Genomic DNA, 16,585 nt, shown 5'->3' with positions numbered 1-16,585 from the left:
AAGGGGAGGGGAGCAGGGCCACATGGGGAAGCACTGTAGGGTTCAGCAGGAGCCAGAGGGAGAAGGGGGAAAATGTGGGCAAGAGCCTTTGTTGTGGTTCCCAAGGGAAGGAACAGGTGAGACAGGGTGAGCAGGCTTAGGATTGACTAGTTGGAAGGCCACCAGGAAAGGGCTTTAGGGAAGCATGATGGGAGCCATTTCTATTTATTTGTATTTGCTGTCTTTGACTTTGGCCAATAGCTCAGCTCCCAAGATTTGTGGGGAGATATGTGGATAGAGGGCTTTGGGGTAGGCTGAAGGCCCGGGATCCCCGAGCTCAGACTCTGTAGGAAGTGATGGATCCAGCCAAGGCCAGGGGTTCTGCTTACTGACAGAGAAGCGTGTGCCACCCTGGGATGCTTCCCTAGAGTGGACACTAGAGGGCGCCCAAGGGCCTGCCTTCTGTGCCCCAGAAAGTGGTACCCGAGGGCATCCTGGGATGTGGCCCATAATGGAGCGAGTGGAATTGCCAGATGGTCCAGGACAACGTGTTTCAAACTTTTTAATTGAAATCTTATGTGGGGTCCTACATTCCAGGGACAGGGGCTGGGAAAATTTGGAGTGGATGGAAGGGAGCCACAAAGAGGGAGTGAATCTGCCCATTTGTACACAGACTTCTGCTGAGATGGGACCATGACCCACACAGAAGCAGATACACGCACATGCGCGCGCTCACACACACACACACACACACACACACACACACACACACACACAGTGCTCATCCATGTGCAAAGACAGAGTGGTGGGTAGGGACTGATAGATCCAGTTATCCAAGTTGAGACATTTGTTGAGCAGGTCCCAGGGGCTGCGTTTGCTATTGGGCTCTGGGGGCACACAGGGATGGGTAAGCCGCCATTGGACACGTCACAGTAGCCAACTACCCTGCAAAGCAGAATGTGGGTGTCAGGAGGGTAGAATCACAGGTCCGAGAGTGAGGAGGGAGGTACATTTGGGGGTGCCTCCTTCTTATCAAGGGTTTTACAGATTCGACAACACAATTACCCGTAGGCAGAGTAGCTACTTTTCTGTTTTATTTATAATTTACTTGACTCAGGAGAGGCTGCGCCTGAAGGCCCTCAGGTCTTAACAAGCTGCACCGACTCCAGGCTCCTTTTACAGTAGCTGGCGTTTCTGTGAGCCCTGGGGTGGGGTCCAGGACTTCAGTGGACGAGGTCCCACCTCCCTACCTCACAGGCTTCGCAGACCAAGGCACTGAGGACACTGCAAGATCCCACCTTAGCCCGTGTTATGAAGGGTCTCGGCCTTGTCCCCAACTTGTAGACAGTTATCAGTTCCCGGAGAGAGCAGATTAAAAATCATCTACCAACAAAATAAGTCATCAGGCATAGCTTTCAATAATAAAAAATGCTCCAATTTTTATTTAAACAATTTTGTCTAAACATTTCTGGATACTAGATCTAGAAAAGGAGCTCCCCAGAATGCCAAAGCTGGGAGGGATCTGAGAACCTTCTAGTCCAATCTTATTTTACAGATGAGGACTGAGGATTTAGGGGTTGGTTCCCACTGAGGCCCTTTTAGAGACTCTAGTTACCCCAGGCGCTGTAAGGAAGCATGGCGCTACATGGAAACAGGAATGACACTGTTTCCCTAAGGAGAGAAGTGGAGGAGGACATGCGTGGCACCGCAGTTGGTCTCTGTAAGACTCTATCCCTCCCGCAGCCCCCAGCCTGTGCTGAGACTGAGCCTGGAACAGGAAGTGCTCGGAACCTTCCCTGATGTTGCCATGGTGCCCACAAAGACCCGAGGAAACCAAAGGTGAGCTCCCCTGCCGTAGCACCTTGCCCACAGGAAGAAAAAGGTGAGCCCCACGTGTCATGAGCGCTCTGAGGATTCAGGCTCAGAAGGCGAATGGCTCTCAGCTCTCCTGTAATTCAGAGACCGATGTAATGAGAGTGCCTTCGTTCCACTAGCTCCCCCTGTAAGCACACCTGCGGTGGGCAAGGGGGCTTCAAAGTAGTAAGTATGGCTGGTACTTTCATCCACGTTAGAGACACGGAGGGCATCCGTAGGGCACTGCTTGGACTTGATTCCATATGGTCAGTTGGCAGAGAGGGGCTTCGGGAGTTCTGGGCTGGGAGGCAGGAGGGGTCTGGGAGCTGAGGTACCATCTTAAGTAACTCATGCCAATCAGAGTGACCCAGGAACCAACCCTCAAAACCCTTTAAAGGACATTTTGCCTGGTGTGATGAAAAAAGGAAAAATAACATGTCCAGGCCATTGAGATAGCCCTGGATTTCAAGATCAGCTAAAAAGGCTCTGGGATACCAAGCCGGAGCTTGGGTACCTCAGTGCAAACCCCAGCCTCCCCCTCTTAAGCCGATGCTGAGTTCTGCTTAGGTATGGGGAAACTTCTGTCTGGCTGTGGTTCATTCTGTGCTGACCAGGCTTGCTTGAGAATGTAACTCTAACCTCAAAGTGGCTCCACTGAGGGTTCAGGAGTTTATAGTAAGGACTGTGGAAGCTGGTGAAAGATTTGACATTGCGGACTTGAAGGTCTTTCTGACGCCTGCGTGGAAAATGGATCAGAGAAGCATATATGTGTTACCTGGGGGTAGGAAAAACCTCCTTATGCAAGATGGAAACCCAGCCATAAAGGAAACACATCAATTTGATATCCAGTTTTTAAGTTAGGGATAGTCAAAGGATAGATATGTGCATATACATACAGAGAGATATACGTATAGGCATACATATGTAATTAACATATTTTCCATACCTAATTAAATACTTTGTATAATATTCACAAAGTGAAAAGACAAGTGATACACTGGAGAAAATTTCTGCAATATGTAAGGTAGACAAAAGATTAACGTCTGTAGTATACAGAGAGCTTCGAGAAATGCTAAGGAAACTATATCGATCCAGTGGCAAAATGAGGAAAGCCTATGATTAGGCACTTCTCAGGAATAAAAAGTTATAAGGCTGATACATATATAAACGAATCTTAATAGTGGCCAGGGAAGCTCAAATTAAAATAACAATCTGAAACTATCACCCACCAGATTGGCAAAAATAAATATTGATAATACCGAGTACTGGAGATGGTGTGGGGGGAAAAGCACTTACAAATTGGATGGGAATGCAAATTACTATAACTTTTGGGAAAGTGAGTTGGCATCATCAATTAAAGATACCTGTCTTCTTTAGCATAATCCCACTTTGAAGGATCTGTTTCTTAGAAGTAAAAGCAATAACACACAAAGATATATATAGATATAGAAAGATAGATGATAGATAGATAGATGGATAGAGATATAGTTAACAGCTATAGATATAAATACCTGTGTTTAAAAACATATATATATGGCTTCCCTGGTGGCTCAGTGGTTAAGGAGCTGCCTACCAATGCAGGGGACACGGGTTCAACCCCTGGTCCGGGAGGATCCCACATGCCGCAGAGCAGCTAAGCCCGCGAGCCACAACTACTGAGCCCACGTGCCTAGGGCCCGTGCTCCACAACAAGAGAAGACAACGCAATGAGAAGCTCGCGCACCGCAATGAAGAGTAGCCCCCGCTCACCGCAACTAGAGAAAGCCCGCGTGCAGCAACGAAGACCCAATGCAGCCAAAAAATAAATAAATAAAATTAAAAATATATATATATATACATATACACACATACATATATGTATGTATGTTTATTGCAGCATTGTTTTTGGGAGTAAAAACACAGGAAACAAACTGAATGATCATCAACAGGTGAATAGTCTAATAAATTATGATATATCCACAGTATGAAATATTATGTGGCTCTTGTTAAATTTTTCTTTACTTGTCTTTGTATTAGCTCGCTTGTTGCAATGAACCTGTGTCACTTTGGCAATGTAAGGAATCTAAGGTAATTAAAAGGAAAAGAAAAGCCTGTCTGCCCAGGTGGAGTAGAAGTTCCACGAGGCGGAGATCCTGTCCACTCTGCTCACTGCCGTATCCCAAAAACAATGCTTTCCTTGCATATGGCAGCTGCACAGAATATACTTGTTAAATGGACAAGTGAGCCCCTTCTCAGCACCACGGCTATAGTGCAGGTGACATGCTATCTGGGGAGTGATGCACAGAGTCAGGTGGGGTGCTTGGTCACCAGGTGACCTAGTTCCTGCTGGTTTTGCCTGCTCGGCCACTACGCTTCTCCCCAAGCTTGTTCTGGGGAACCACCCAGTCCCCACTGCAGTCTCGTTGGGAGAGTTAATCAAGCTGTCTGCCCGCCTGAGACCTAAGCCAAGCCAGTTGTGTTCTTTTGCTGAGAATTTCAGTGGAGGAGGACCGCCCAAGACTGACTGGGGCGGGTGGGTGGGGGGGTGAGACGGGGAACTGCTAGAGGCAGCCTAGACGCAGCGTCTGACAGAGGTGGACACTGGTGCTTGCACCGTATCCCTGGAGCTGCTTCCTGGCCGTCCCCAAAAAGAGTCTCCGTTTTCCCTTTGATTCTGAGTTCCCTCTTTCCCTTACCATCCTTTCAACAAATCCCAACCTCCCTTAACCCCCAGATTTTTTTTTTGCCATATCATTAACAGAGTTACTTTCTGTTGCTTGCAACCAAACTACCCTAAAAATGATCAGAGACAGCTGGGAAGTTCTGCCACTCAGCCCCTTTCATGTCCCTCAAAACTAAGGTGAGATGAGTCCACTGTGCTCCACGACAGCCCTGGTCGACACTAGCTGTCTAGGCCTAATTATTAGTATCACCCCTTTTAGCCTCCTGGTCTGAATGACAAATTACATGGTCAGCCTACTCATAGGCCTCCTTTGGTCCCCATCACCTTGGTAAAGGGTGGAGAATCAGGATCATGGATTGTCTCCTATTTTGCTTGATCCGAGACACTTTTCCCAGCACAAGAGCAGAGAATCGTCTTTCTACTAATGTGCTTTCAAAAGTTAGATTTTTCACTTAATTTGATAAATAACCGACACTTGAGGCTTACTCATTATTACTTTTGTGGCAAAATATAGATTCTTTGGTCCAATCCCCTCCATAATATTTTGAAAAGACCCTTTGGAAATTTTTTGAAATTTAAAATTTACCTCTTTCATCTTCCAGGTGCTTCTTCCCTTTGTGTAATCTCCATGGTCCTTCATGAAAATGCTGAATCCAGTAAGTAGATCAGTTTCACAAGAGGGCAGGCAATGGTGAGGAACAGAAGCACCTGGTGACAGTTGTATTGCTGGGTTTCCACAAGGGGATGGGTCCAGCACCCCTGAGGACCTCAAGCTTTATTGGCTGACTCAGCTGGGAAGAGTGTGTTGGAGGCCTGCTGTCAGAGCCCATCATTTTTGTGTCACACTTCAGCAGGGCTGTATCTAGGTTCAGATTCTACAGTTTTCAATCACCCACCATATTCCAGGCACTATACTAAAGCATAGTTCCCAAACTTTATTTTATCATTTCAACAGCATCCTTATCCTCATCCACATCCACATCCTCATCCTCATCCTCATCCACATCCACATCCTCATCCACATCCTCATCCTCATCCACATCCTCATCCACATCCACATCCTCATCCTCATCCTCATCCTCATCCACATCCACATCCTCATCCTCATCCTCATCCTCATCCTCATCCTCATCCACATCCACATCCACATGCACATCCTCATCCACATCCACATCCTCATCCTCATCCTCATCCACATCCACATCCTCATCCACATCCTCATCCTCATCCTCATCCACATCCTCATCCACATCCACATCCTCATCCTCATCCACATCCACATGCACATCCTCATCCACATCCACATCCTCATCCTCAACCTCATCCTCATCCACATCCTCATCCTCATCCTCAACCTCATCCTCATCCTCATCCACATCCTCATCCACATCCTCATCCTCATCCTCATCCACATCCTCATCCACATCCTCATCCACATCCTCATCCTCATCCTCATCCTCATCCACATCCTCATCCTCAACCTCATCCTCATCCTCATCCACATCCACATCCACATCCTCAACCTCATCCTCATCCTCATCCTCATCCGCATCCTCATCCGCATCCTCATCCTCATCCTCATCCTCATCCACATCCTCATCCTCATCCTCATCCTCATCCACATCCTCATCCTCATCCTCATCCTCATATTCATCCTCATTATCGTCGTCATTATTCCCATTTTATATATGAGGTCCAAGAGGCTCAAAAGAGTAAATTTTTTGCCCAAGGTCACACAACCAGTCAGTGGCAAAAACAAGATTTGAACTCAGATCCTCCATTCCATGGCCTGTGGTTTCCCCACCACCCTGTTGGTGCCTGGTGTGGCTTAGGATCCGTTTCACCCATTCCTATGGGTCCCTCATGGTGCACTTGTCCTGGGTAGGTTTCCTTGAGCCACCACATCTGAGGTTTACATCCATGCTGGGTTTTGTACCGCTCCCTTAAGGAAATTGCTGAAGCCCAGGACCTTAAGAAAATGTCTAAGGAAAAGTCCCCACCCAGTGGCCCACCTGTTCCAGTCCTGGGTTTATACCAAAAGAACTGAAAACAAGTGTTCAAACAGAAACTCATACACGAATATTCATAGCAGCACTCTTCACAGTAGCCAAAAGGTTGTAACAACCCCAATAGCTATCAGCTGGTGAATGGATAAACAAAAGGTGGTCTCTCCCCACAATGGAATGTCATTCAGCCCTAAAAAGGAATGAAATTCTGACACAGGCTACAACGTGGATGAACCTTGAAAACATGCAAAGTGAAAGAGGCCAGACTTAAAAGGCCACTATTGTAGGATTCCATTTATATGAAATTTCCAGAACAGGCAAATCCGTAGAGACAGAACGCAGATGAGTGGTTTCCAGGAAGTGGGGAAGGGGGAACTTGGGAGTGATGGCTTAATGAGTCGACAGTTTCCTTTTGGAGTAATGCAAAGGTTCTGAACTAGATAGTTGTAATGGTTGTACAACACTGTAAATGTACTAAGTGCTACTAATTGTACCTACAAAATGGATTAAATGGTGAGTTTTATGTTTTGTATATTTTACCGCAATTTAAAAAAAAACAGTCCCTGCCCCAAATCTCCTCAGTTTGATATCTTTCTCCCTGACATTTCACCTCTGGCACCTCCTGTCCCGGGTGCTAAATTCCAAATTACTTTGTGGCTTGAAGTCCTCAGTCTCCTGAATACAATATATTTGTCTGGAGAAGACGGCTCTGGAAAAATATTGGCCATCTTTGAAAATTAACCAGCCTTTTAAAATTTGTCTTGATTTCCTTTCTGCTGTACAATTTGGAAAACCTGGTATTTATGTGTGGTTAAAAAAAGACGTTCTTTCTTTCCAAGCAGCACAAACCCCAGCTGGAACGCCGGATCGTTGGCTCAACCAGCCGGTGGCGTTTCCTCAGAGAGCCTTTTTTGGGGGACCTGCTGGCGCTTTCCCAGATGTGCAAGGCTGTCAACGTAGACTTTGATGAAGTTCTGAAGAACCCAGACAGGTAGGAAGACCAAAGGCCCATGGCGGGGTGAGCCACCCTTCTAGGAAGTGCCCCATGGCTGGGCAACTCTGATTGGGCAGGTGGGCTGTCCTGGGTATTTGCAAGGAAGGCTGCCTTTGGGACCATCCCTTAGGGATGGACAGGATCAGGGTGACAGCTTCCTCTGAGAATGTCTGTGGGTGGTGATTAAAGTCCAGAGAGATTGAGAATTTTTTTTCTAGATTTTCCTTTGTACTGGGAACTTTGGACCCTAACAGGATTCTAAGTTTATCAACTGATTTGTTGACAAACAAAGTGAGACGGCCTGGCTCAGAGTTTGAACCCCTCCCACGAATGCGCATGTCCACCCAGCAAGGGGAGAAGCAGGCTTCCGCTCACCCGCAAAGTGTTCCGAGCCGCTGGCTTAGAGCATCACTTCTTCGGGTTATGAGTTTTTATTTGCCTCTCCTGGGGACACAGAGCTGGATCCCGTTGCAGAAGGAACACTTCACTTCCCTGGCCTTTTGCCCTCTTTTTGTTGTTGTTGTTGTTATTGTTTTTTGCGGTACGCGGGCCTCTCACTGCTGCGGCCTCTCCCGTTGCAGAGCACAGGCTCCGGATGCACAGGCTCAGCGGCCATGGCTCACGGGCCCAGCCGCTCCGCGGCATGTGGGATCTTCCCGGACCTGGGCACGAACCCATGTTCCCTGCATCGGCAGGCGGACTCCCAACCACTGCCCCACCAGGCCCTGGCCTTTTGGATCTGCCTGGATGTTTCTGCCTCCATGCACTGGCACGTCTGCCTTATGAGCACTCCGTCTGACCTGCCTGAGCATCTCCCTGAGTGTGGGCTGTGCCCTGGGCAGCACCTGGCATGGAAGAGCTCCTGGCTCCATGTTTGCTGAGCGAGGAGCCACATCTTCCCTTTCCAGGCCCACCGGCCAGCCCTGCTCGGTTGCCTCCCACCCCACAGATGACTATACCACACACATGGGAATAAACCAAAGCCCATCTGGGTTTGGTCTCTAAATTCTCTGATGACCCCCGCTTAGAAAAAATTGAGTGCTGTGAGTTGCAGTTTTTGGCATTGGTTACTCATAGCCTTAAACAACTTTGAACTTATTTTATATTTTGTTTGGTTAGAGCCCTGAAGAAGTCTTAGAGTTCCTTGTGCTCCTTAGCATCAGGGCCAGGCCGGGCAAGCAGGCGCAGGAGCTGGGCCTGGGAATATAGGCAAACTGATCCAGAAACCTGCGGAGGGAGGCTGGGCTTGCAGGGGCAGACGTCTTCAGGACTTGGTTTGCAGAATCGCTGAGCTAGGCTGGGGGTGGTGGCCTGAGGGGTGATGGCCATTGGTGCTGGGCTTTTGGGCCATTAAATGTAGTCTATTTGACAGGGTTGGAATTCCTTCTCCTCCATTTACTAGTTCTGTGACCTTCAGCCAGTGGCTTAATCTCTCTGAGCCTCAGTTTCCTCATCTGTGAAATGGTGACAATAGCATCTCCCTTGAAGAGTGACCTTCAATCAGACAGTACATTAAAAATGATTAGTGCTGTTCCTGGCAAATAGTAGGTGCTCAATAAACACAGCTATTATCTTTCTAGCCTAAGCAGCAGTCTTAGTTATTGATCCTGGTGGTTCCATTCGGGGGAGTGTCAGCCCTGTGCTCTGCCAGCCAATGACTCCATATGTCACTCTGCCTCTTAGCACTTTCTCCAAATCAAAACATCTTGCCTCAAACACAGCAGATGCAGGGACTGGTCTGGGCGCTTTCTTCCCAGGAGAAGCTTTGCAGATCTGCCTCTCTCCTTGGTGATGCTGGGAAGCTGGGGGTCGGGAGGCAGACTGAGGGTAGGTAGGCGCTCAGGACAGCCGATCACTCGTGTATCAGCCGTCAGCAGACCCAGGCTCAGCTCATCTGGGCAGTTTGGTGCTCCACAAGCCTCTTGTCCTCTTCCTGAGACAGTGGGCTAGCCTGGGCATGTCCTTGTCTTGGTGCCGGCAGAGGGCAAGAGGGCGGGCCCAGTTGCTCACTATGTCCACTCGGCCAAGGCAAGTCACATGGCCAAAGTCAAGGGGCAGGAAATACACACCAGCTCTCTTGGGAGAAACTCTGGAGTCCTGCAGGACAAGGGTGTGTAATTGGGGCCATGGATGTGTCTACTACAGTGAGGGAGGAGCTGATTTTCTTTAATAAACACAAAATTTTATTTTCTTTATTTTCACAATGGGGATTTATTCCATGTGATTGTGAGAAACATAAACTTGGAAAACATAACAAAAGTTTTATTTAATTTGTGTAATAAAATAAAGGGCTTATTCCTGGTAACCCTTCTGTACTTTCAGACTTGTCAGCTAACAAGGTCGATGGTAGGGGTGGGGGTGTCTGGAATTGTACCTGCGACACACACACAGGCACCTTCCCCGTAGCTCTCTGGCTGCCCAACCAGCAAACCTGTTCTTGCCGTTGACGCTGTTATTGTTGCTTCTTCCACTTGGGAGCGCTGTTGACTTTGATGGGAGCTGGACCCATCTATATTTTACTAGTTCTGTAAAGCGTCACTGGCCGTGGAAAGCTGAGTTAACTAGCTCTGAGCTTCCCATTTATTTCAGATACGTAATTGTGCTTCTCATATGTCAATGCCCCAGGTTCTGCCCAGCTAGCCAGTACTTCTGGTTGTGTCTGTGGGTCTCCATGACGCCGTGAGCTTTTGGCTCCAGAACTCTCGGAGATGCTATACAGGAACCTAAGGTTCTTGGTCTTCGTCATGCTTCCTTCCACTGGGACTGTGGTGTGGAGTACGGGGAGAAGGGGCCTGAGAGATGAGGAAATGCTGACCACCTTGCAAACAACCTAACCTTTTCGTGCCTTAGTTTCTTTATCTGCAAACTGGGGATGCTGTCTTACAGAGTTGCCATGAGAATTATATGACATAATTCATTGAGAGCTTAGAACGGTATCTGGCAAATAAATACCCAATTAACATGTGTCATTCAGTGTCCCTGGAGTTCTCTGGTACGTGTGGACACAGCTAACATATGAACCCAAAGATCCAGGATGGAGGAGTGTGGCTGAGGAAGGAGGCTCTAGGGCAGAGGTCCCCACCCCCCGGGCCACCGGTCTGTGGCCTGTTAGGACCCCGGGCTGCACAGCAGCAGGTGAGCTGCGGGTGAGTGAGCGAAGCTTCATCTGTATTTACAGCCGCTCCCCATGGCTCACATTACCGCCTGAGCTCCGCCTCCTGTCAGATCAGCGGCGGCGTTAGAGTCTCATAGGAGCGCGAACCCTGCTGTGAACTGCGCATGCGAGGGACCTAGGTTGCGCGCTCCTTATGAGAATCTAACGCCTGATCTGAGGTGGAGCTGAGGCTGTGATGCTAGCGCTGGGGAGCGGCTGCAAATACAGATCATCATTAGCTGAGAGGTTTGACTGCACGGAGACCATAACAAATCAATGGCTTGCAGACTCATCAAAACCCCATCAGTGAGCAGCAGGTGACAAGCTGCATCTTACGGAGTAGACTGGACACAAGCCACACACTTCAGGTGTCACTGTCTCCCATCACCCCCAGGTGGAACCATCTAGTTGCAGGAAAACAGGCTCAGGGCTCCCACTGATTCTGCATTATGGTGGATTGTATAATTATTTCATTATATATTAGAATGTAATAGTAATAGAAATAAAGTGCACAATAAATGTAATGCACTTGGATCATCCTGAAACCATCCCCCCAGCCCTGGTCCATGGAAAAATTGTCTTCCACGAAACCTGTCCCTGGTGCCAAAAAGGTTGGGGACCGCTGATCTAGGGGGCTTGGGCCCTAGGAAAAGGTGACCCTGCCTCATGTTTTTTCCCATTCTGACGGCAGTGCCAAGTCCACTCTGAGGTTGGAAGGAGGTCATGCTAAGAGGCAAGGATGCAAAGAAGGGACCCCTAGATTTTTATCAGAGAGCAGTTTCAGGAGAGCTGGGACTGGAGACCCATGATCCACGGTGTAGAGCTGATAGGAGAACAGAGTGTCTGCTCAGTGCCAGGCATCCCGAGCATTAGCTCTTTTACTCCCCCAGTGACTTCCACGTGGTCCTCATTTCCCTCCTACAGAGGAAAGAACCAAGACCCAGAGGCAGGCCCAAGGTCTGCATGACTCTTCCCGGTAAGCCACACTGGAGCTTTGCATGTTGAAGGTATCAAGTCGAAAGCGCTTTGTTTCGATGGTCTGCTGCAGGAAGTCCATATGTCCATGAGAAACTTATGGACTTTCCCTTTTACCCTCTGTTTCCCCATCAAGGTAGTGAGCCCCAGACTAACGGCATGTCCCAGCATCCCCACTTTATCCCAGGCCACTTGGTCCCACAGGGTGAAGAGGACAGCTCCCAGATGCCATGTGTTCCATTAGCTTTTCCAATGGTCCTGAAATGAGCCTCCGCTTTGGGAGCTACAGAGTCCACAGGATACATGGTATATCTTGGCAAGCAGCCAATACACCAGGAGGAGGCAATGTGGTTACTTTTGTCGCCCGGCATCTCCTGGCCCAACTGATGACAGTGAGGTTTGTGAGGGTAGTTGAGGTCATGGCTGTTGCCCCAGCGGGACAGAGTCTGTCGTTCCATTGTAAGGTCACAGTCTGAACTCCTGACCTTAGCTGGCTCTGCCCAGATGTGTGACCCAAGCCACCAGGGGGACTGAGTCTGGCTTGGGTCAGGTCCACTGCTCCTGTGGGATAAACAACTCAAGCGCCCACAGCCTTCCTGAAGCTGAGTCACTTGTAATCGCCATCTCTGCTCGGAAAGGGCAGCATGTGGTCAATATTATTCTGGACACAGGCTCTCCGACCCAAGCCCTCCTGCATACGCTCTGGCCCATAACGATTTCTGGCATCACTGGAAAACAGCATGGCAAATGTGACAGGGGCTGGTGTGGTCCAGTGTCCCCTGGCTGGTTGGCTTTCTTGGGATGACTGTCTTCAAGCTGTGAACATGTGACTCCAGTTTTGTTTCGGTTCCTTGCTTAGCAGGGTGAATATAGTGTTTATGGAAAAGCGTCTTATCTTTGTCATCATCCAAGCAGTGATATTTATCGAGCACTTGCATGATGGCTGTGCTAGGGCTGCCGGGGTAAACAAACGCCGACTCTGTGGGCTGGAGAGCCTGGTGCAGAGGGCCCGTGAGGAAACAGGCGACCAGAAGACGCTGGGGAAGGAGTTTTAACAGGGGCAATCCCAGGGTGGGCTGGGGAGGGCCGCCAGCCCAGCCTCCCCAGAGGAAACAACAACTAAGCTTAGCTGGAAGGATGCGTAGGAGGTCATCCAGTGAAAAGGTGAGGGAGGTGCGTGTCCAAGAGATTGGAAGCCAGAGGTGATGGTTCAGGCTGTTGAAAAGGGCTGGAGCAGGGAGTGTAGAGGGGTGAGACTGCAGAGACAGGCAGAAGCCTGCTAGCCGTGTGAAGGAGGTTGGCTTTCCCCCAGGAGCACTGGGGAGACAAGGAAGGATTCTCCGCAGGGGAGAGGTAAGACCAGATTTGCATTTCAGGTGGCTCCTCAGGCTGCAGTGTGAGGTGTGCATCAGAGGGGACGACATGGAGGCCCGGAGACTGGCAGTGACAGGGGGCAGGAAATGGTGGCTTGGATGAAGGTGACAGCAGTGAGGGCAAGGATTCACCCAAGGAGAGATGGCTGCATTCAAAAGGCATTTCATTAGATCTGGGCAAGCGATCAGGTGAGGCAGCATTCAGGATGCTGGCCTGGGCAACTGGAGGCTCGTGATGCCATTTCCTGGCAGAGGATTGGGGCTCAGTTCAGGGTAGGTTCTTTTTTTTTTTTTTGCCACACTGCAGGGCTTGCAGGATCTCAGTTCCCTGACCAGGGATTCAACCCAGGGCCACGGCAGTGAAAGCCCAGACTCCTAGCCACTAGACCACCAGGAAACTCCCTCAGAGTAGATTCTGTGTTTAGACTGTGGGCACACTGAGACTGGGGCATGCATGACCCTAACCAGAAGTTTTGCTGAGTTAACTTTCCAGACATGCCAGGACTCTCTCTCCCTTTCTCCAGCAGTTATGTATTGAGTACCTACTATATGCTAGGCACTGTTTTAGACACTCACCCAAAGAGGTGTCATTTAGGCAGCCAGATGTAGCCTCAAATACCTCCTTGGCAAGATCTACCCGCAAACTGAAAACAGGAATTAATGTTCTGAGCCGGTCATCAGACAGAGCTTACAGTTTGTCAAATTGGCAGACACACAGTGACCCGAGGAAACTGTCCCAGAGGGAGAGATATGATAAGACTGATTCATTTATGCTTTAGGGATGCTTACACTGGAATCATACATGTTGCAGATGAAGAAAAAAAAAATGTCAGTATGAACGCCTGGATTTTTTGTTTGTATTTTTTCTTGAGGTTATGCATTTCACAAATTCAGGAAAACTTCCCTGAGACTTTGAAGAACAAGGCCATCCAAAGCGCGGAGGCAGGTGAGTTCTTGTCACCAGTGGATTCGTCAGAATGTTGCTGACCTCAGGGGTAGCTTGTGGTCTCTATGGAAGGAAAACCAGACCAGAGGCCTGGTCACCAGTCTGTGAGTTCTGTTCCTGCCCACTGCACAGTGTCCCTCGTGTAATAGGTGTGACTGGAAATATTTCCCAAATGCACAATGAATGAAGCCGCTTGGCAAACACATTTTCATATGCTAATGGCCATGATAAATACAGACCTGCCGATGTTAATCAATAGGTTGGATTGGAAGACTAAGCAGAAGCCCATCGGGCCCGGGGCAGCTGTTCTGTGTCCCTCTGGGCTTTAATCAGTCGTGACTTGGATGTCCACATCTGCACTCGTCCAAGAAGACTTATCTGAGGTAGGGTGAGGAGTCAGAGCGGGTCCGTCCAGCTGGGAAGGGCTCACTGAGCCCCCCACGAGGAGCCTGGACAGGTCAGCTTCTTGATGGTGCTTTTTTGGATAAACCCCACCCCACGGTGTGGCTGTCTGAGGTCAGAGCCAGCCTCCTTCCCCGGCGGAGGCTAATCGATTTCTTCTCACCCGTCAACGCTGGTTGATGGTGGGAGCAGGGGGTGAGAAGTAGTGTGAGGCTGCCTCCGGGCTCAGGAGAAAGAGTTCCAGATTGGTTGTGATGTCTGCCCTGCACTGCCATCCTGAAAGCGGAAGGGGGCGCAGGGGACACACTTTATCCGCAATTCTGCCCTTGCTTAAAATCACCATTACGGGGCAAGATTCCTTTTAATCCGGCATAGCCAGACTGTCACCTGAGGTGACCGGAGATTTGAGGTGAAAACCCAGGTTCTCAGCTCCCAGCACCAAACAATATCATACAGTGGGTGAATAACAATAATAATAACAGGAGAGGAAACAGGTACCCAAAGTCATGCGGTCAAAATAATAGCAAAGCCAAGAAATACGTAGATGGGGCTAGTGAACCTCAAGGTTCTGTCCAGCGCTGGGATTTAGGGTTCGGGGGGAATCACCCCGAGCATGGCTCCCTTCCTCCCAGCTAATTCAGGGGTCCAGCCTGCAGAGCCCCCCTTGCCCATAGCCTCTCATGTCTCACCTGGATCCTCCATCTACCTTCCTATTCAAGTCTCTTCTTTTTTTCTTATCATCTTTGCCACCCCGGGTGAGACTCCCCAGCATAAATCCTTTACAGTTTGCAAGGAACCCTCCTCACACTGTAATCCCATTTCATGCCTGTGAGCTGGGCTTTCTGATGATCTCCTTTCCCTCGAGAAAAGCAATGCTGATGAGAACCCTGCTCCCTGGTGATGGGGTTTTTTCTATGACATTCAGGTGGGTAATAATTAGACACTAACAGCCCGGGTAGCAATTTTGCTCCCCAGAGGACATTTGGCAATGTCCGGAGACATTTTGGGTTGTCACAACTCCTGGGTGGGGCGGGTGATACTGGCATCCAGTGGGTGGAGGCCAGGGATGCTGCCAAACATCCTACAGCGCAGGACAGACCCGTCCACAGAGAATTATCTGGCTCCAGATATGAACAGCGCCAAGGCTAAGAAACACTGCAACGGGGGAGGCAAGGTGAGGCCCCCTCCAAGAGTGTCGCAGCCAGCGTCCCTGCCCCACGAAGCTTTTTGCAGCCCCCAGGTTGGAGGGCAGCTTGTGTGCCTCTGTTGGTCGGCGGTGGACGCTTACCGCTTTCTAAGTTACCTTGTGCCCATCGTATCCGCTTGGGAGCCAGGAAGCTCCCCGTGGCTGGAACTTTGTTCCTAGCGAAGCCGCCTGCCCAGTCGTTTGCTCGATAACGGGATGGACAGAGAGTACGTGGGAGACAGAGTGAAAGCATCTTCAGGTCGGGGTGTCGTTAAAACGTTTGCTCAGCATCCTTTCCTCTCCTCAGGTGTGATTCTCGAATGCCTTGGCTTCAGGTGGGAACTCCATCAGCCCCAGCTTTTTCAGTCCGAGACCCTGACCAAGCTTTACATGATGGCCCTGGCCCGGGGCAACGCAAACCCTGAGAAGGAGCTGGAGAAGCTTCTGCAAGGTATGTTCTCACCCAGAGCAGGACCCCCAAGGGCTCTCTGGTTAGAGAGGCCCCAGCTTGGCGTTCGGTTATCTGTTTGGAGACCACGGTCACTCTGGCAGTTAAGACCAAGGCTCATGGTGTGATCTCATTACAGGATTAACCTCAGTCTCCTCGGCTCTAAAATGGGATAATGGTTCTTATTGTGTTTCATTGTGGAGGAGGTAACAGGTGTGAAGTTCTAGAACAATGCCTGGCACATAGTGAGTAGTCAGTAAATGTCAGTTTTGTTCTCATAATAACCCATTCTTGTCCACCAGCTATGAGGGAGGCCCTCCCTACTTCTTTGAGAAGAGAAAGTGGGTTGTGTTGAGGCTTCTGATGGGCTTTCTAGAAAGAAGGCATAGTTCTGACATCTGTGGCTTGTTTGGCTCTAAGTGCTGGTTGGAGGTTTACAAGTGTACATCAATTTCATTTTTTCTTTTCCTTTTCTTTCTCTTTTCTTAACGCCACCTCATACCCAAAAGTATTTAGGTCACGTCTTTCTTTTTCTCTTTTTTGAATCCTAATAATCCCCAGCTGCCCCTTATCTGGCCCATAAGTTCCTCTCCTGCAGCCTTGCCA

At 49.3% G+C, this 16,585-nt stretch overlaps 1 protein-coding gene across 1 annotated transcript in view; it reads left to right on the top strand.

Annotated features, from left to right (window-relative positions):
* Positions 1 to 5,133: 5,133 nt before the first annotated feature.
* Positions 5,134 to 16,585, top strand: part of BTBD16 (BTB domain containing 16) — a 46,493-nt gene continuing 35,041 nt past the window's right edge. The window contains exons 1-4 of the mRNA XM_060286105.1: positions 5,134 to 5,151; positions 7,344 to 7,492; positions 13,870 to 13,943; positions 15,839 to 15,982. Of these exons, the coding sequence (XP_060142088.1) occupies positions 5,134 to 5,151; positions 7,344 to 7,492; positions 13,870 to 13,943; positions 15,839 to 15,982 (385 nt within the window). The remainder of the gene's footprint in view (positions 5,152 to 7,343; positions 7,493 to 13,869; positions 13,944 to 15,838; positions 15,983 to 16,585) is intronic.

The sequence above is a fragment of the Globicephala melas genome, chromosome 16, assembly GCF_963455315.2.
Source record: "Globicephala melas chromosome 16, mGloMel1.2, whole genome shotgun sequence".
NCBI classification, from domain to species: Eukaryota; Metazoa; Chordata; class Mammalia; order Artiodactyla; family Delphinidae; genus Globicephala; species Globicephala melas.
Note: the sequence above shows the minus strand (reverse complement) of the source record. Positions and strands in the feature narration are given on the sequence as shown.